The 19,660-nt window shown below is 48.8% G+C and overlaps 2 protein-coding genes across 4 annotated transcripts; both read right to left on the reverse strand.

The window, feature by feature from the left end:
* Positions 1 to 3: 3 nt before the first annotated feature.
* On the reverse strand, positions 4 to 15,727 carry LOC136059273 (tubulin beta-1 chain). 3 transcript variants are annotated; one of them, XM_065753324.1, is made up of 4 exons: positions 15,423 to 15,727; positions 3,326 to 3,434; positions 2,955 to 3,065; positions 4 to 1,287 (listed from the first exon to the last, which is right to left on the reverse strand). In XM_065753324.1, exons 1-4 carry the CDS (start codon positions 15,498 to 15,500, stop codon positions 227 to 229), a joined length of 1,359 nt encoding a protein of 452 aa, XP_065609396.1. In that variant the 5' UTR covers positions 15,501 to 15,727; the 3' UTR covers positions 4 to 226. The 3 variants fall into 3 exon arrangements, with proteins under 3 accessions (XP_065609396.1, XP_065609397.1, XP_065609398.1); XM_065753325.1 differs by lacking the exon at positions 15,423 to 15,727 and adding an exon at positions 8,856 to 9,079; XM_065753326.1 differs by lacking the exon at positions 15,423 to 15,727 and adding an exon at positions 3,936 to 4,007.
* A 614-nt stretch (positions 15,728 to 16,341) lies between these two features.
* Positions 16,342 to 18,810, reverse strand: LOC136059274 (tubulin beta-2 chain). The gene is made up of 4 exons (XM_065753329.1): positions 18,707 to 18,810; positions 18,217 to 18,325; positions 17,842 to 17,952; positions 16,342 to 17,635 (listed from the first exon to the last, which is right to left on the reverse strand). Exons 1-4 carry the CDS (start codon positions 18,761 to 18,763, stop codon positions 16,575 to 16,577), a joined length of 1,338 nt encoding a protein of 445 aa, XP_065609401.1. The 5' UTR covers positions 18,764 to 18,810; the 3' UTR covers positions 16,342 to 16,574.
* Positions 18,811 to 19,660: the final 850 nt, after the last annotated feature.

Genomic DNA, 19,660 nt, shown 5'->3' on the forward strand with positions numbered 1-19,660 from the left:
CCGTCTAGAATGCATGCCTTTATGTGCTCTTAACATTAGGAAGGACAGAAAACCACTGTAAATAACTTGGGATTCAGATGTGTTACACTGATAAGATCTGTCAAAGTTACAAGTGCAAAGAGGATAACTGGGTACACGGCATCTAAAGAACATGCTTTACCACTACTACCAAAAGTCATTCGATACACATGCCAGCTTTGGAGAAGTTCTCTTATTAAAAGGGAACTTAAGCCTCATCCTCCTCTCCTTCCTCTTCAAATTCACCCTGCTCATCAGCAGTGGCATCCTGGTATTGCTGGTATTCTGAGACCAGGTCATTCATGTTGCTCTCCGCCTCCGTGAACTCCATCTCATCCATGCCCTCGCCCGTGTACCAGTGCAAGAAGGCCTTGCGCCGGAACATGGCCGTGAACTGCTCCGAGATCCTCTTGAAGAGCTCCTGGATGGCCGTGCTGTTCCCTATGAAGGTGGCAGACATCTTCAGCCCACGCGGGGGGATGTCGCACACGGCCGTCTTCACGTTGTTGGGGATCCACTCCACAAAGTAGCTGCTGTTCTTGTTCTGCACGTTGAGCATCTGCTCGTCCACCTCCTTCATGGACATGCGGCCTCGGAAGATGGCGGCCACCGTCAGGTAGCGGCCGTGGCGGGGGTCGCAGGCGGCCATCATGTTCTTGGAGTCGAACATCTGCTGCGTCAGCTCGGGCACCGTCAGGGCGCGGTACTGCTGGCTGCCGCGGCTCGTCAGCGGGGCAAAGCCCGGCATGAAGAAGTGCAGCCGGGGGAAAGGCACCATGTTGACCGCCAGCTTGCGCAGGTCGGCGTTCAGCTGGCCGGGGAAGCGAAGGCAGGTGGTCACGCCGCTCATGGTGGCCGACACCAGGTGGTTGAGGTCCCCGTACGTGGGAGTGGTGAGCTTCAGGGTGCGGAAGCAAATGTCGTACAGCGCCTCGTTGTCAATGCAGTAGGTCTCGTCCGTGTTCTCCACCAGCTGGTGCACAGAAAGGGTGGCATTGTAGGGCTCCACCACCGTGTCCGACACCTTGGGAGAGGGCATGACGCTGAACGTGTTCATGATGCGGTCGGGGTACTCCTCGCGGATCTTGCTGATGAGCAGGGTGCCCATCCCCGAGCCGGTGCCGCCGCCCAGCGAGTGGGTCAACTGGAAGCCCTGGAGGCAGTCGCAGCTTTCCGACTCCTTCCTCACCACATCCAGCACCGAGTCCACCAGCTCAGCGCCTTCGGTGTAGTGCCCCTTGGCCCAGTTGTTGCCAGCCCCGCTCTGACCTACGGGCGGAGCAGAACCAACCACCACATCAGTGCCCCAGAAGGAATCCAGATCCACCTTCACCCACCCCACAGCGCACACATTTTCACAGAATCATAGAGGTTGGAAGGGACCTCTAGAGATCAAGTCCAATCCCCCTGCCAAAGCAGGTTCCCTACACCAGGTCGCTCAGGTAGGCGTCCAGGCAGGTCTTGAATTTCATCTCCAGAGAAGGAGACTCCACAACCCCCCTGTGCAGCCTGTGCCAGTGCTCCGTCACTCTCACTGTAAAGAAGTTCTTGTGCACATTCGTGCGGAACCTCCTGTGCTGCTGTTTCTGTCCATTTCCCCTTGTCCTGTCTCCACACACTGCTGAAAAGAGTCTGGCCTCACCACTTTGTCCCCCACACCTCAGATATTTGTAAACCTGGATCAGGTCCCCTTTCAGTCTTCTTTTCTCAAGGCTAAACAGACCCAGTTCACTTCGCCTTTCTTCATACGGGAGATCCTCCAGGCCCTTCACCATCTTTGTGGCCCTCTGTTGGACTCTTTCCAAGAGATCCCTGTCTTTTTTTTACTGGGGAGCCCAGAACTGGACACAGTACTCCAGATGAGGCCTCACCAAGGCAGAGTAAAGGGGGAGGATCACCTCCCTAGACCTGCTAGCCATGCTCTTCTTAATGCATCCCAGAATGCCATTGGCCTTCTTGGCCACGAAGGCACACTGTTGGCTCATGGTCAACCTGTCGTCCACCAGGAGGACACGGTCCCTCTCTACAGAGCTCCTCTCCAGCAGCTCATCCCCCAGCCTGTACTGGTGCATGCAATTATTCCTCCCTAGGTGCAAGACTCTACACTTGCTTTTGTTAAAATTTCATCTGGGTTCTGACTGCCCAGCTCTCCAGCCTGTCCAGGTCTTGCTGAATGGCAGCACAGCCTTCAGGCATGTCAGCCAATCCTCCCAACTTCGTATCATCAGCAAATTTGCTGAGGGTGGCCACTACGTCCTCATCAAGGTCACTGATGAAGATGTTGAACAGGACTGGACCCAGCACAGACCCCTGGGGGACACTGCTGGTTACAGGCCTCCAACAGGACTCTGCATTGCCAACGACAACCCTCTGCGCTCTGCCAGTCAGCCAGTTCTCAACCCACTTCACTGTCCACTTGTCTATCCCACACTTCCTTAGCTTTGTTATACAGATGTCATGGGAGACAGTATCAAATGCCTTGCTGAAATCAAGGTAGACTACATCCACTGCCCTCCCCCCATCCACCCAGCCAGTGACATCATAGAAGGCCACCAGGTTGGTCGAGCATGACCTCCCCTTGGTGAACCCATGCTGGCTACTCCTGATAACCTCCTTTTCTTCCAATTGTCTGGAGATGGCATCCAGCACAAGCTGTTCCATCACCTTTCCAGGGACAGAGGTGAGGCTGACTGGCCTACAGTTACCTGGATCTTCTTTCTTGCCCTTTTTGAAGACCAGAGTGACAATGGCTATCCTCCAGTCTTCAAGCACATCCCCCATTCTCCAAGACCTCTCCAAGATGATAGAGATGATTTTGATGTTGTCCCTACAGAGCTGTCAGGATCCAGCCCTACAGCTCACTCACATGCCTGCTCTGAGCCTCCTGCACGCACCTCACTCACTCTGGGGGAAACCTCCACAGCACACTCACTCACCAAAGACAAAGTTGTCCGGTCGGAAGATCTGTCCAAAGGGGCCGGAGCGCACCGAGTCCATTGTGCCGGGCTCCAGGTCAACCAGGATGGCACGGGGGACGTACTTGTTACCTGCAGGAGGAACCAGCGCCAGCATTACAGCCCTGCAGCCACAACAGCACTGCCGTGCTCCCTTTATCCTCCCCATAATTCACTGGAGAGTAGCACTGACTACATCAAAACTGCAGCGCTATCAGAGCCATTCTGAGAACAAAGCTCTTTTAGGAGGCACTAATAGATGACAGCTTTTATTCAGGTGTTTTTCCAGCTATAACCAACTGGCATTTCTGCTTTATTTATTTATGGACACCGAAGGATGCAGACAAACTTACCGGCAGCTTCATTGTAGTACACGTTGATCCTCTCCAGCTGCAGGTCGCTGTCCCCGTGGTAGCTGCCGGTGGGGTCAATCCCATGCTCGTCGCTGATGACTTCCCAGAACTGGAAGACATTTTTGTGAAAGAGCATTTGTTAAGCACAGCTGGTCGGTGCCAATCACACGTGCTGTCAGCCTGCACACACAGCGTCCCCGACCACTCCCTAGCATGGTTGAGCAGCTGCCTGGGAGGAAGCTGCACCTCCGTGAGTCAGTGCATTAGACTTTCCTTTGGCCGCGGCAGCTGAATTAACAGCAGCGCCGAGCAGAGGAGGGCAGGCGGGCAGCTGCAGCGCTGGAATTCGAGCTAATTCATTTTTAGCACACATCCACGGGGCGACAACGCTCGCGCACCCATCGCTTCGATGCTCTCCTATTGTGTAGTCGTGGCTTAAGACCGCCTAGACCAGCTGACACGGCAGCGTAACCGCAAGCCGACAGCGGCCCCAGCGCACGCCCGACACCGCGCCCCTCGCCCCCAGGAGCGCGTACGCGCGACTGCGAGCCGGCTCCACGCGACGGCCGCCTGAGGGGCAGCCGCGCGACCCTCGGGAGGCAGCCCGTACCTTGGCGCCGATCTGGTTGCCGCACTGCCCGGCCTGGATGTGCACGATCTCACGCATGATGCCGGCGCCCGCGCTTAACACTCTCCACTAGCCCCCGGTCTCCGCGCTGCGGCGGCCGCGCCCCGCTCTGTGCCTTAAATAGGGTGCTGCGCACCGCCCCTCGGTGACGTCACTGAGCGGCGGCGCGCGGCCAATGGGAGCGCGGCCAATGGGAGCGCGGCAGCGGGGCGGGGCCGCGGCATTGTCTCCCGCAGCGCGTCCGGCAACCGAGGGCTGACGGCGGAGGCGCCCCTCAGCGCCCGCGGGGTGGGGGTGGTGGGGATGGTTGGTGGGGATGGGGCAGCAGCCGGGGGAGGTACGGCGGGGACAGCTGGAAATCTGGAATTGCAATATAATTTACACCGAGCTGCTTCCGCACCTGCTGTGGCTCGTGCCTTTACTTGTCTGCTGCAACAGGGCCTTCCAGCCTGTATTTCTAGCTCAGGCCTGCCGAGCTATGTTTTGTCAGCTTTGAAGCACAAAAGTCGTCTTCCCGTGATTCAAAACAAACGGCAATTGGAGGACAGGCAGGATAAAGCCAACGGCAACTGTCGAGCAGTATGACTCAAGTATGACACTAGCTCAAGCTAGAGCTGTCAGACCCATCCACGCGAGGATCCCAGTTGAGGAATGCAGAGGGCCGGCATGAAACTACCCTGCTGCTAAAGAACAGCTTTTGCTGGGAGCGGTCTGGCAGCGGTTGTAACTTGAACACCCGTAGGAACGGGATGTCTGTTTTTCTACAAGCGAGCTTACGTTCTATCTTAACAAAAAACCCACTGTGCACCTTACTGGGGAAGATTTTTGACCTTGCTCCTAGTTGTTGACACAGAAATAAACTAAACTGATCTAAGTCCATGGCAGGTGGCTGCAGTAGGAAGGACAGTTCAAGAGCGACAGAGAGAATGTAGTATTTAAATCGAGATGTATATACACTTGATATAGCATAAGATGGCCATGGCAGGGGAGTTGGGACTAGATGATACTTAAGATCCCTCTCAAATCATTCTGAAGTTCTGTGACACATATCTGCATCCTCATTTCTGGACATACAAAATAAACTTGGATTGGGTAGAACCTTGATTGTAAAATATTCATCAATTTGCAGTTGTACATTTTCAGTTGTGAAAGAAATCTTTGCCATTTGGCTTGCTGGCCTGGTAAAGACAGATTTGCACCAGGACCAGGGAAGGGAAGCAGCAGCTTCCAACAAGGTTGGCAAAGAGGGAACAGCACAATGTACTTCATACTCACTGCAACAGGGCGGTTCACCTCAAGCAGGAGCACACAAATATAGAAATGCCAATGCCACGAGGACAGCATGTGGAATTGGCACAATGAATTAGAGATCTGTGCGCAGTGGCTGAACGATGGTATTGTGGGGATCACAGAGACATGGTGGGATGCTGGAATGCTGCAGTGGTTAATGAATGCCCTTTAGGATGGACAGGGTAGGAAGGTGCAGAGGAGTAAAGGAGCGGCAGAAACACACAGAGCTCTGCCTGGGGATGGATGATGATCTAAGGGATCAGGATTAGCGGGCAAACAAATGTATGCCATGTTGTGGTGGGTGTTTGCTATATGCTTCCAGATCAGGAAGATACAGATAGTATCATCAGAGAACTGGAAAAAGCCTTATATCTACAGACTGTAATTCTCAAAGGGAACTTGAATTTTCTGAGTACCTTTTGCAGGATCAACAAAGCAGGATACAAGAACTCTTGGAAGTTCTGGAAGCAAATTAGTGATAACTTACTGACATGAAGTCCAAAGGGGAGAGATATGCTGCTGGACCTTCTTATAAACAAGGAAAAACTGATGAGGACTGTGAAGGTTGGAGTTATGTTTGACTGCAGTGACCATAAGATCATGGAGTTCAAGATCTTGAGAAAAAGAGAACAAGGCAATAAGCAGAATCACGACAAAGGGTTTTGGGAGAACAGACTTTGGCCTCTTCAGTCATCTGTTTGGAAGAATCCCATGGGAGACTGTCCTGTAGAGAAGAGAGGTCCAAGAGGACTGATTGACTTTCCTTACTCACTTCCATGAAACAGGTCAAGAATGGTGCTTTCTGACAAGTGGGACATTAAGCAAAGGCAACAAGAGGCCCGGGCAGACAAACAAGGAGCTGCTGACTAAACACAGACATAAAGAAAGAAACATACAGGAGGTGAAAGTAGGGTCGTGTGACCCAGGAGAACTATAGAGACACTGTCTTGGTATGCAGTGATAGGCTTAGAATGTCAAAGCTCACCCAGAGCTGAATCAAGGAAGGAATGTGAAGAACAGCAAGAAGTACAGATCTATCTGCAGCAAAAGTAAATTTAGGACCCACTACTGAACATGGAACTGATGACAAATGACATGGCAAACACTGGGGTATTCAGTGTCTTCTCTACGTTTTTTGCTCTTAAGGAATCCCAGGCTTCTGAGATCTGTTGGAAAATCTGGAGCAATTAAAATTTATTCTTAGAGAGGTGGATCTTCTTGAAGAACATTTAGATACATTGAACTGCAAAAAGTCCATAGATATTGGTGAGATGACACTCACAAGTGCTGAAGGAGCTGTCTAATGTCATTGTGAGGACACTTGACAGTCTTTGAAATGTCATGGCAACTGGAGAAGGTCCCCGAGGACTGGAAAAAAGTAAATGTTTTAAATTCAAGAGGAACAAGAAGGTGGATCAGAGATCAACAGGTCAGTCAGTCTCACCTCAATTACTAGAAAGATGGGAGAATGAATTCTTCAGGACACAACTTGCAAACACATTAGGTGACTGGCATTAGGACTGACAGAGAGGCAGTTGTGTTTGATCAACCTGACAGCCTTCTACAATTACTAGCTCAGTAGATGGTAAAAGAGCAGTGAACATCATTTCTGTTGCAGAGGCTTTTAACTGTCTACTGTAACATCCCAGTAGGCAGACTGTTGAGGTATGGCCTCGATAAATGGGCAGCAAGAGGGAGGGAAAACTGGCTGAACTGCCAGTCTGAAGGGCTAGAAAGCTGCAACAAAAAAGTTCAAAGGCCAGTCACAAGCAGCATACCCCAGTAATTCCTTCTGAAGTCAATACTGTTTATCATCTTCATTAAAGACTTAGGTGGCAAGAGAGTGTATCCTCAACAAATTTATTGATGACACAAAACTGGGAGGAGCAGTGGATACACCATTATTAGTCCGTGCTGCCATTTGCAAGGGCTTTGACAGGATGAATAAATGGCTGATTGGAACTTCACAGAGTTCAACAAGGGGAAGAACAAAGCCTTGCACCTGGAGGGGAGCAACCCCAGGCACCACTGCATAGCAGAGGCCACCTAGATGAAAAGCAGCTTTGCAGGAAGGGGCCTGGGAGTCTTCGTGGGTACCAAGCTGAATATAAGCCAGCAGTGTGACCTTACTACAACAGTGTCCAGCAGCATCCTGAGCTGTATTTGGAAGAGTTACTAGCAGTTCAGGGAAAGGGCTCTTTGCCCTCTACTCAGTCAGTAGTGAGACAAATCTGGAATTTTGCATCTAAACTCCATATGGGCTCCCCATTACAAGAGGGAGATGAAGACATTGAAGTGAGTCCAATGAAGAGCCATGAAGGTTAAGAGACTAAAGACTCTCGTAATAAAAAAGAAACTGGGAGTTGGGACTATTTGTCCTGGTGAATGCTCGGGGGTATCTTATCAAGAACCTCAGAAACGCTTAATGGGAAGCTGCAAAGAAGATAAAGCCAGGCTCTTCTCGGTAGCACCTAGTGACAGGAGGAGAGGTGATGCCCACCGGGCACAAACTGAAATATCAGAAACTAAATATAAACATAGGAAAAACCTTTGATGTCAGACACTGGTACAAGCTGCCCAGAGAGGTTGTGGTGTCTCCATCCTTGGAGATACTCAAAACTTGACTGGACACAGCCCTGATCAGCCTACTGTAGCTGAGCCTGCTGGGCTGGGTATGTGATTGGACTATATGATCTCAAGAGGTAGCTCCCCACTTCAACAATTCATTAATTCTGTGAAGGGGAGAGGAGTGGACCAACAGTATGTGACAATTAACAACAGATTGATGGTTTATTGGTCCTCATGCCACACTGTACTATAATGTTAAATTAAAACTGTAGTAAAATGAGCAGAATTTTGCAGATATAAGATGACAATCTAGTAAATCGCTAACATTTTCTTTGTTTTGCATTTGGCTGCTGTGAACTTTGGAAAATAATTTTGAAATTTTTCAAAAGCAGTCCTCAGTTTTCTTCAGCATATACTGATATGCAAAAAAACTATGCCTCTTTTTCTTCCTGCTGCAGTGAAATATCATGAACATGGACTGCCTCAAGCTTGGTAACACATGGAATTACATGCCATTGCTTTTGCAACCACCAAATATCCAGGACTACACACTAACACTGAGATCTCTTCAACTGTTTTTATTGATTTCTATGTTCATTATATCCTGTATCCTATTGTATTTTCCACTGACACATTTATTCAATACTTAATGACAGGCAGTCTTAGCTGCTGGTACAATTTGTGCATATACACTTCTGTGTGCTGTGGGTGTAGCCTGCATTTTTCAGGCAGCACTAGGCCGTTACATCTTCTTACTACTTGCAGAACTGCAAAACAGCTGTCCCTCTTGGCATCTCTATGGGATTTAAGCATTTAAGAGCTCTTTGGCTGCCAAGTTATTCTTGGAAATCTACAAAGCAAGAGCTTTAGGCATTCTTATTCCCCATCTGAAGGTACCTGGACACTCCCTGACATGCCTTCCTCCCACATATACACAGTGTCTTCCTTGGAGCTTTACTATTACACTCTAAAGGATTTTGAGCTTTTATTAAAAGAAAACTACCTAATTCATTCGAGATATAACAACTGTTTCTTTGTAGATACTGCTTTTTAGGGGTGTAACTCCAGGTATAAAAAACAATCAACACCAAAACTGAGGCTCTTGTTTACGCTTCTAATAAGTTCCCTCATCTACAGTAAGGTTGAGTGCTCACGAACACACAGCAAAGCAAATTAAACATTAATTACATAAATGTCAATCCAGAATCCTATCAAATTAACCTTATGAATAAAAAGCCCTTAGCCATTAATGACATTTAAATAAATAATAGTTCACTATAGTATTTTTAACACCTTTTTCCCCCCACAAATTCTATGTACTCAGTATCACGAACAAATATCAAAACACCCCATTCACAGATTGCAGTGTCTGTGCGTGGGAACACCCATGTGCCCCTCTGCAGCCAAACCACTGCCTGCAGCTCAGCAGCCAGCTGAACAAAACTCTACCTTGCCCTGTTTCCAAGGCAACTGCAGAGCCTCGGAAATGAGCCACACAAGGGAGGCAATGGAAATCTCAGAACATTTCCATATATCTGTAACTTCCTATTGTATGATGTAGAATCACAGACACTTGGATGTGAGAGCTGCTGAAGCATATGCAGCAATAGATTGAGCATCTGCCTATGGCTTTGACCTCATTTACAATGAATGGTAACACACTTAGGCACATATATGAAAAGCTAAATGATTTTTCGCATCTTCCCACTGAAACCTAAACAGTGATGCCCTGGTCATTACATTTTTGTCTGAATTCTACCAGACAATGACAATACTGTCACCTGATGCAGACTCTTAAGATCACCTATGGCATCCCATGCTTAATCGCTAGCAATGTGCCTTAAGAATATCTCCCCCAGCAAGGGGGTGGAATATCTGTGAAGGTACTTTTAATTCTAGTAATAAAATGATAAAGTAAAAATCTATTTTTATTTCAGAATTACAACCACTGCAGGTGCAATAAGCAGTTACACAGTACAGTGCTGAGCACAACTTTATGAATGAGCAACAGTAGAGCCTCCTGTACATGTGCAGTTTTCTTTGGACTTGATTTTTTGTGTCTGGCTAAGAACAAAAGGAGGGAGAGGATGAGCATATAAGACAACATCACAGAACAAGACAGGGCACTGTCAATTCTGAAATGAAGTGTGCTTACTTTAAGGAGAGAACTGTTTCCTCACAAAGCTAATGTTTCTTCCATACCCTGTGGTTTCTCTTGTGAACTTAGCCTGTAACCTCCACGAGTCAGGAATTTGTTTACATAGTCCTAAAGGACATGACAAACAGTCTCCTCTCATCTGGCTTCCAAAAGTTACCATAACGAAACACGATTATTACAATATCACTAAATGACTCTAGAAAGGGGAAAGTATGTTTATCATTACCAGGCACAGAATAACTGAGAAGGAAAAAGGCAAAACAGTGCAGCCTCTCATTGTTTCCTCTTGGCACACCAGATGTGATGGAGTAGTTGCCAGATGGCTCCTGCCCCCAGCCAGGCTGCATCTACCTTTTAAGATCACTCAGAAGATGAAATCTGTTTGCTATCTCTATCAACTAAGGCCTTCAGTCCATATACAACCGATTCCAGCATCAACAGAAATGAAAAGCTATCATATTTTCCAGGGCAGTCTGTTTCCCACACGTCACTGGGAACAGGGAACAGACAGAGGCTTTGATCGCCTAGTCACAGTTTCTTTTGTTCCTCAGCCTCCTTGCTCTATCTTGCAATCCGATCATTACTTGTAATTCAAACCGACACCTAGCTAACTCTAAGCTTTATCCTGGGAAATTTCTAAGAGATGCTGTAGCTCATGATGGGATTTGAAGTATATTGTTTAAAATCACACAGGTTTTCTGCAGGAGAGACCAGGGTGGCAGTGTACCAGGTGGCTCAGTCAATCTACGCACTTGCTCTGCTCCCCCCTGAAGAAACTTTTTTTCCTTTCTCTCTACCCGTTCTCAATTTGATACATTCCTTAATCCAAGAAAAAGTTTCTTCCCACTTCATTTCCACATCTGCGCATTGGTTAGGAAACTGACTCATAGACGGATCACACATGCTCCAGAGGGAAATAAAACCCCTAAAAAGCAAGGCAAAGGGGTAGGACTGTTCTCTTCAGCAGCTGGAAGGTAATGAGTGAGCCGCAGCCATGGAGCTACCACTTCTGTGAGTGGCAGTTCTCTTAAAGTCCTAGAAACATTTTTATCCAAACTCACTCTGCAGGCTTTCTCCCTGTTCACTAGTGCGGAGCTGGAATTTTCAAATACTAGTCATTCTACTTATTTATTTACAATAAAACCAGGATCATGCTGGATGCACAGTAGCAGATTGAGTCATGCTTGAATTTCATATATTCATCTAAAGCTTTCTTTTGTGAGGCCATCTGAATACTGCTTGAAGTCTGTTTTAATTATTCACTGCAGAGGCAGGCAGTGTATTTGTCACATCCACAGAAAAATGCAGAAACATTTTCCATTGCAAAACAACACAAAGCTGTTTACTGAACAAACTACACAGGCCCTGCCAGGGTAGCCATGTCATCTCCTAGAGCAAGTGCTTTCACATTTTTCTTAAGCTGAATTACTAGCATTTCTGTTTACAATGATAAATACACTCTTGACAAAAAAATAAAGCCTTGAATGAAGTGGGAAACCAAGTGAGAATAATGATGATAAACGATGACATCAGTAACTGAGACCAGTTTGAAAAATCTGTATCATGGAAGAATCAAACATTAATAAACAGGAATTAAACAAAAACAACTTGATGTTCCCTCAAGAGGAAAAAATTCTGCCCATGAAAGATAACAATGGCTTTGAATGGGAAGGATGGGATGATCTGCTTTCTTACTGTAAGTAGATAACCAGTTTATAATACAACTGCCAGAAAGAAAAATCACTTATTTTTTAGATTAAATAAAATACTTGAAACTGGAGATTGAAGCTACAAGCAGAGAAACAGATTGGTTATTATTAAATTGCTCAGAGAGGAAGAAGAGTTTATTTCCTTTGCTGGTAGGAACTGAGGGATTGGACTCCTCTCAGTATGTGGCCTTCAACTTGCATTCAAACAAACGCTCAAAGGACTCCAGATGGGTAAGTGTCCAATAGAGCAAAGTCTAAGAAATGTCTTTTTCCAAAGTGCTCCACAGCCTCAGGCACTTCTCTGTATGACCAAATGCTTCCATTTTGTTATCTTTAGCTTGCCTACAAAGAAAACAGCTATCTGAAATGGAAGCATGTGAGATGCAGTAGCATGCTCTTTCCCATGTTAAGCACTAACAAAGATCAGAACAGGTTATTGGTGGGATATCAGAAGGCAGGTGCTTAGCACAATTTTAGATTGGTGAAAGAAAAACTCTCAAGGCCTTCTGATCCAATTATATGCAAAGTTAGCTGCAAATGCTACAAAGGTTTATTTTTTGCAGAGTAGAAGTCAGGGGAAAAACCATACCTGAGTTGCCTCGAGCCCGTAACACAGACATGAAATTTGTTTAGTGGAGACAACAAAAGCAAAAATTGCACAGGAATATTGAGGAGAAAACAGTACCTCCCGTGCTCCAAGTAAGTGCTACTTCTAGCTCCTAGGCAGGCTGCAGTATCTGATTAGTCACTGAAAGTATGCAGTTACACTTTAATGTGGAATGGAAAAGTAACATTCCCTGGCAGAAAGGGAGTGACTACCCCTTGTACTTGGTACACATGATCTGTCCAGGGAGCATTTCCATTTCTTCATCCCTTTAGCAATGAAAGTTTTTAGCCTTATTACATAGAAAAATAATTCAGTAACTAAGACATCACCTCCCTGTGAAGCAGAATAGCACATTACTATTTTTGAAAGGTTATTCTTTTCTGTAAAAAGACCTCAATGCAATAGCTATAAAATTAGTCATATTCAAAGCCAGTATCAGGGCTCAACCTCATTTATTATACACAAACTTGTTAGCCAGTTTACAGAGTGGCAAAAGAAGTAGGAGAACTCTTTCCTTCTGCATAGAATATTATTAGATCCCTAGCCCTGTTTTTTGTGAGTTAAGAAAACCTGTTTCTCTAGGCACCTCCACTACATTTTGCAAGCGTGCATTGCAACATCCCTGTCCCATAAAGGACAGTCTAATACTGTGGCATGGAGCATGTGAGACGACCATCCAGAAGCAAGCTATTTCTTTAAATATCAGGTATTTTGCCTCCATCTGTGCAGAGATGGAGAAAAGATCCTAGTGCAGCTGGAGAAAAGATCCTAGTTGCCCTTCTTTCTTCAGGTTGTAAATCAAGAATACAAACTACTTCATCTCAAACTTCCTGCAAAGAAGTGTCAACAAGACAGGCCCGACAGATTTAATTCTTAGATTATCACACCACGGGGTCTGTTCTGTATTAAATGCAATCCTATTTCTGATGTAGAAGGACACCTCATAAGTTGGGTGAAAGAAAATTACTCCAATCAGACAGATTGAAAAACATCTGTTGAGAAACAGATGTAGGCCTACATTCTCAGCACATACGTGAGCATTTCAAGCTTTCTGACACTAGCCCACGTGAAGTTTGTGATAGAGGATATCAGCCTTGTTCCTCTCTAGCCCGTATACTGGACTATCTTTCCACAACACTGTTTGTACAATACCTTTAGAATGAAGTCCTGAAGCTACTAAAACTCATTCCATTCTTATTTAAACAGTGATTAGAGCCTTACTTAGCTTCATCATATATATGCATCTACCAGCAGACAGTTGTTCTCTTGTAGTTTGCCTTAGTCAAGACATCCCGCTAATGCCCAAAAACGCCAGACATCAAACAAAACAGATGAAAGACGCTCCCTTCCCTGACACCATCAACTCTAACTCTTAACTGGAGAGGATGCTTTCGTCCAGGTTACCATTACTATGGTTAAATGAATAAAATCATTTTTTTTTAAGCTTCAACACAAGTCATATGTGGCTTAAGCTGTACTCCACTGAGACGGTAGTATCTGCCATCATTTCTTCCAGAAAGGATGCTTCATGTAAGACCTTAAATCTTAGAGCTGTATAAAAACAAGTCACCAGCTGATGCAGGTTAAAGTGATCAGAATATCTAATCTGTAATAGTTTCAGTGGTTCTGCTCTCTGTGAAAGCAGTACAACCGTGGACACGTGAAGAGAAATCTGCTTGTTGCTTGGCATACAGCATTCAGTCATCAGCTTTTATAATGAATGGGTGATAAATAACGCCCAAAGGTGCAGCAGGAAAAATGGTTCTGTGACTTCCAGTCACAATAGCAGACTAATCTTCCATTATAATTGATGTACTATTCCTAACAGTTTTAAGCCTCCCTTTTCAGTCTCCTAGTATCCCCTTTTCCTGTATTATCCTTTACTCCTACTAAAATCATGTGGGAGGTGTTTGGTTTTTTTTAGTATAATGGCTGGCAAATAAGCTGTGTAGGATGGACATGTTTCTTTACCACTCCTTATGGTTTCTCTTCCTCTAGGAAGAGGAGAGGAAGAAACAACGCTGTTGCAAAGAAAGCAATGTAGGAAGGTGTCCTACTTTCTAATAAAGGAGCTGTAGTGTAGGGGGTCTCTTGGGTAGCTATATTTGTTAGCTAAAGACAGCAATTACACTGGAGCTGAAGGTGCTGAATGCTAGCATACAGTCCCACTGTAGAGAGAAAGATCTTAGCTGTCACTATCAAAGACCAGATTATCATCTTTTTGAGAAACTGAATTTGTTCTCCAGCTTCCCTTCCCACCTTTAGGAAGCAAGCTGTTTATGATAAACAGGCCCAAGCTCAATCCAGTTGGGTAATTTCAAGGGAAGGTTACTGTGACAACCAGTCAGGTTATTTCTCAAAGGGCCCCAGGGCAGCACATAGTAACTCAGTTACTAAAACAACCTCAATTTGCTTAATACTTAATCCTAGAACTGCTCAAGCTCTAAGAAATAGAAGTGCTATCGTGAGTGCTGTATTTGTTTACAGACAGCTCAGGCATTTTAAGAGCTTCTCACCTCTCTTTTCAGAGGTTTCACCTGGAATGAAGGACAGAGGTGAGCTAAGAAATGGTATGAAAGGCTTGCCGTTCTGCACGCAATCTCAGATCCTAGGGAGGATAACAAGCCCATCAACAAAGCAACAGTATGCTCAGGCAGCAGAGTCCACTAACTGAGCCAAAACAAGCAAGATCATTAGTTGTGCACAGTAGCTCCCTTTCAGTCTTGATTCCAGTTAATGCCTTGCTAGAGTTTCAAGGAAGGAATACACAAGTGGTTGCAATTATGTGCATAGCTGTCCCTTCAGAGCAGTAAAGGCCACAGTAGCTGTAGCATTACTAGCAGCTCTGTTTTTTAGGGTTGTTTTTTTTGTTTCTTCTCGTGGCTTTTTTTTCTTGAGCATAAGAACACTTTCCCTAAGCAGTGCTGGGGGGATGTGAGGACTGCAAGCACACATGGGGTAACTGCAATTTCAAATTTAGGATTTTACTCTTGTTTTGTGGAAGTCTCAGACACTATAATAACTGATGACTATGCTTGTAGGCTCACTTCATCTCCAGTCCACCCAGGCTTCTCATGCCCTTGAAGCACAAGGTACCACAAGTCCCACCTCCCTCACCATAAGGAAGCTGATCTTACCTTAGCAAAGATGCACGTGAGGATCCTGCTGCGCTGCTTGGCTGGAGGTCCACTTCTTGTTGTAATTACTGGGAGCATCAAACAGCAGCAGTGTAAATATGTAATTGGGTTGTGAAAGACAGCTACTGTCAGGATATCCACATGACTACTTCAGGACCACATTTATGCTCCCAGTCATGTTATTAGAGATCTGCCCATCATCTCCTGTCAGCTTCCAGAGGGATCTGACTGCCCTGGAGAGTAATCCCCTTACAGAGAAGGCCCACTTAAAGGCTGTTCTTTTTTAAACACTCACCTCAGAGAAGAATTGATGTTAACATCTAAGCTAATATTGCAGTGAGAGGACAGACCCTCCATACACTGTGCATGAACTTAGAGAGGAAGGATGACAGTGCCAGGACAGCTGAGGACCAAGCAAAATCATAGCCAGCCACCCATATTTACAGCATATACGCCCTGAGACAAGTTCAATGAGAAGTGATCTAGATAGCAGTTGAGGAGCCTGCAGCTATCCTGTCAGATCAGTTTTAACAGTTCATAACATGGCATTCAATACCTTCTAGCTGACCCTACTACCATGTATGTCCATAAATAGAAGTGCCAGTACTCACAAATGGGGCATCTTGTTTCTATTAGTTAAGGCAGCTTTCTCTACAACAATAGATAAACTGTTAGACATGAGTGTCTAATATTGAACACAGTGCCAATGCATTAGCTATCCTCTAACAGTGCCCATACATTAGCTACTCATTTAAGCTAAGTGCAGTTTATGTATTCTTCAGATTTAATGGCCTGAAAACTCTTATTTTATTGACTTAAACCTTTCACTGAAGGTAAAGGTGTAGAACAGAAGTGAAAGAGACAGAAAACTACGAGAGTTATTTTCTAGATCTAGAGAGAAATAAGGCAGAGGACACAGTTTAGAACACAAAAAGCCTTTATGTTTGAGAAGTTAACCATTTCAACAGAAGACTCTGAAGTATTTTTGCAACTACTGTTACATTGGACAGTCGAGGATACAAAACTGCTGACAAAAGCAACAGTGGAGAGCACCAAATTAAAAAACGCATGCTTCAGCACAACTGCACAGATTTCTCCTTTCAATGAACACTTGCCTGCTCAGACTACACTTGACTCCTACCCATATCCACTTCATGCCTCATCCTCCTCTCCTTCCTCTTCAAATTCACCCTGCTCATCAGCAGTGGCATCCTGGTATTGCTGGTATTCTGAGACCAGGTCATTCATGTTGCTCTCCGCCTCCGTGAACTCCATCTCATCCATGCCCTCGCCCGTGTACCAGTGCAAGAAGGCCTTGCGCCGGAACATGGCCGTGAACTGCTCCGAGATCCTCTTGAAGAGCTCCTGGATGGCCGTGCTGTTCCCTATGAAGGTGGCAGACATCTTCAGCCCACGTGGGGGGATGTCGCACACGGCCGTCTTCACGTTGTTGGGGATCCACTCCACAAAGTAGCTGCTGTTCTTGTTCTGCACGTTGAGCATCTGCTCATCCACCTCCTTCATGGACATGCGGCCTCGGAAGATGGCGGCCACCGTCAGGTAGCGGCCGTGGCGGGGGTCGCAGGCGGCCATCATGTTCTTGGAGTCGAACATCTGCTGCGTCAGCTCGGGCACCGTCAGGGCGCGGTACTGCTGGCTGCCGCGGCTCGTCAGCGGGGCAAAGCCCGGCATGAAGAAGTGCAGCCGGGGGAAAGGCACCATGTTGACCGCCAGCTTGCGCAGGTCGGCGTTCAGCTGGCCGGGGAAGCGAAGGCAGGTGGTCACGCCGCTCATGGTGGCCGACACCAGGTGGTTGAGGTCCCCGTACGTGGGAGTGGTGAGCTTCAGGGTGCGGAAGCAAATGTCGTACAGCGCCTCGTTGTCGATGCAGTAGGTCTCGTCCGTGTTCTCCACCAGCTGGTGCACAGAAAGGGTGGCATTGTAGGGCTCCACCACCGTGTCCGACACCTTGGGAGAGGGCATGACGCTGAACGTGTTCATGATGCGGTCGGGGTACTCCTCGCGGATCTTGCTGATGAGCAGGGTGCCCATCCCCGAGCCGGTGCCGCCGCCCAGCGAGTGGGTCAACTGGAAGCCCTGGAGGCAGTCGCAGCTTTCCGACTCCTTCCTCACCACATCCAGCACCGAGTCCACCAGCTCAGCGCCTTCCGTGTAGTGCCCCTTGGCCCAGTTGTTGCCAGCCCCGCTCTGACCTACGGGCGGAGCAGAACCAACCACCACATCAGTGCCCCAGAAGGAATCCAGATCCACCTTCACCCACCCCACAGCGCACACATTTTTATCCTGTCCCTACAGGGCTGTCAGGATCCAGCCCTACAGCTCACTCACATGCCTGCTCTGAGCCTCCTGCACGCACCTCATTCACTCTGGGGGAAACCTCCACAGCACACTCACTCACCAAAGACAAAGTTGTCCGGTCGGAAGATCTGTCCAAAGGGGCCGGAGCGCACCGAGTCCATTGTGCCGGGCTCCAGGTCAACCAGGATGGCACGGGGGACGTACTTGTTACCTGCAGGAGGAACCAGCGCCAGCATTACAGCCCTGCAGCCACAACAGCACTGCCGTGCTCCCTTTATCCTTCCCATAAGTCACCACCCAAAGCATGAGAGTATTATTAGGAGTGAATCAGGAGCTAAGACAAAAATCAGCTACAGGGCTGTGCCAGGAAGCCACATGCTGTGCACAGCTCTCACAACAGGACACACATCTGAGGTCACCATGCCCTCTCACCCAGGGCAGAGGGAGCAAGAAACCCACTCCAGGGATCAGCTACCTGTTGCCTCATTGTAGTACACGTTGATCCTCTCCAGCTGCAGGTCGCTGTCCCCATGGTAGCTGCCGGTGGGATCGATGCCGTGCTCATCACTGATAACCTCCCAGAACTGGAGGGACCAGAAGAGAAACAGGGGCGTCACTGCAGCCCCGCCTCCCCCCGACCACCGCCCCTCCATGCAGCGCGTGGAGACCCGCAGCCGCCCCACGGCACCGGGCGTGGCACCGGTTCCCCGGGACCCCGCAGCCCACAGAGAAAAAGACGAGCAGAACCGTCTCCCTCCACCTCGCAGCGGCACCACGCCCATACCGCGGAAACACCGCTCCAAGCAGGAGCAGGCGGCGAGGAGAAGAAGGAAGAGAAAGAGGAGCCGAGCGGAGCCGAGCTGCCCGGGAACCATTAGGAGAGCCCCGCTTTAGGGCGGGCGGACTCCTGCACGCGCGAACACGTGGCAGAACCCCCGTGCGGTCTGCGGGGCGGCGGCTCGTACCTTGGCGCCGATCTGGTTGCCGCACTGCCCGGCCTGGATGTGCACGATCTCACGCATGATGCCGGTATCCGCCGGTGCCGCGCTGCTACTGCTCCCTCACGTCCCGCTCTGGATGCTGCGGCGGCCGCGCCCCGCTCCGCGCCTTAAATGGGGCGCTGCGCACCGCCCCTCTATGACGTCACGCGGCGGCGGCGCGCAGCCAATGGGAGCGCGGCAGCGGGGCGGGGCCGCAGCGCCGGCTCCTGGAGCGGGGAGCGGGGCTTCCGGACCGCCCTTCGCGCCCCTGGGCCGACGCCCGTCCCCCGCCCTGCCCCGCCGCCGGCCCCGAGGACAAAGGCGCGGGTTGAGGCGGGTGGCCGTGCTGTGCCGGCAGCGCGGCGGTCGCGCCCGGGGGCCGCGTTCACCGTGTGGGTGTGGAAGCGTCCCACCGCCGCGGTGCTGCGCGCCGCCGCCCCTCGGCGTCCTCTCAGCCCTTTGTTCGCCGCTCGCTGCCGCAGCGGCGGGCGGTGCCGGGAGGGGCGGGGGCCGTCGTGAGGGGGGGGAGGGGGCTGCGAGCCCTCGCCCTCAGCCGGCAATACCCAGCACTGAGGGGTTGCCGCCCCCCGCCCGTCTTCTTTGTTCCCGCTGCCGCTCTGTGCCACCGCCCCGCGCGACCCAACCGCCCCGCGCGTGGGTCCCCGTGGGGCTGATTGCTGCTCCTGCCTCCGTGCCGGAGCGTCCCACCTCCCTTTGTGAGCGCCGCAGCGGGGGCGGGGGGGCTGGAACCGCACCCGAGGGGAAGAATCCCATCGCTCGAGCTCCCCGTAAAAGCCGTCTGCGCTGGGCTGAGCCGGGAGCGATCCCAGTGTGTGGCTGAGCACGTTTTGCAGACAATGCGTGCTTTGCATTCCACGCGAAGGGTCTTTGCGGCACGTTAAGCGTGTAGTCGACGCCCGCCGTCGCTCGGAGCGCCGC

Source organism: Cyrtonyx montezumae, unplaced genomic scaffold (assembly GCF_038088225.1).
Source record: "Cyrtonyx montezumae isolate F1298 unplaced genomic scaffold, pur_monq_1.0 scaffold_8, whole genome shotgun sequence".
Taxonomy (NCBI): Eukaryota; Metazoa; Chordata; class Aves; order Galliformes; family Odontophoridae; genus Cyrtonyx; species Cyrtonyx montezumae.

Coding starts and splice junctions, on each gene's coding strand:
- LOC136059273 (XM_065753324.1), bottom strand. CDS start 15,500: ATGCTCCCAGTAATTACAACAAGAAGTGGACCTCCAGCCAAGCAGCGC. Junction 3,435..15,422: donor TCACGTGCATCTTTGCTAAG/GTAAGATCAGCT, acceptor AATGTCTTCCAG/TTCTGGGAAGTCATCAGCGA. Junction 1,288..2,954: donor ACCGGACAACTTTGTCTTTG/GTGAGTGAGTGT, acceptor CTCCGCCCGTAG/GTCAGAGCGGGGCTGGCAAC.
- LOC136059274 (XM_065753329.1), bottom strand. CDS start 18,763: ATGCGTGAGATCGTGCACATCCAGGCCGGGCAGTGCGGCAACCAGATC. Junction 18,326..18,706: donor GCAACCAGATCGGCGCCAAG/GTACGAGCCGCC, acceptor TGGTCCCTCCAG/TTCTGGGAGGTTATCAGTGA. Junction 17,953..18,216: donor GTACTACAATGAGGCAACAG/GTAGCTGATCCC, acceptor TTCCTCCTGCAG/GTAACAAGTACGTCCCCCGT.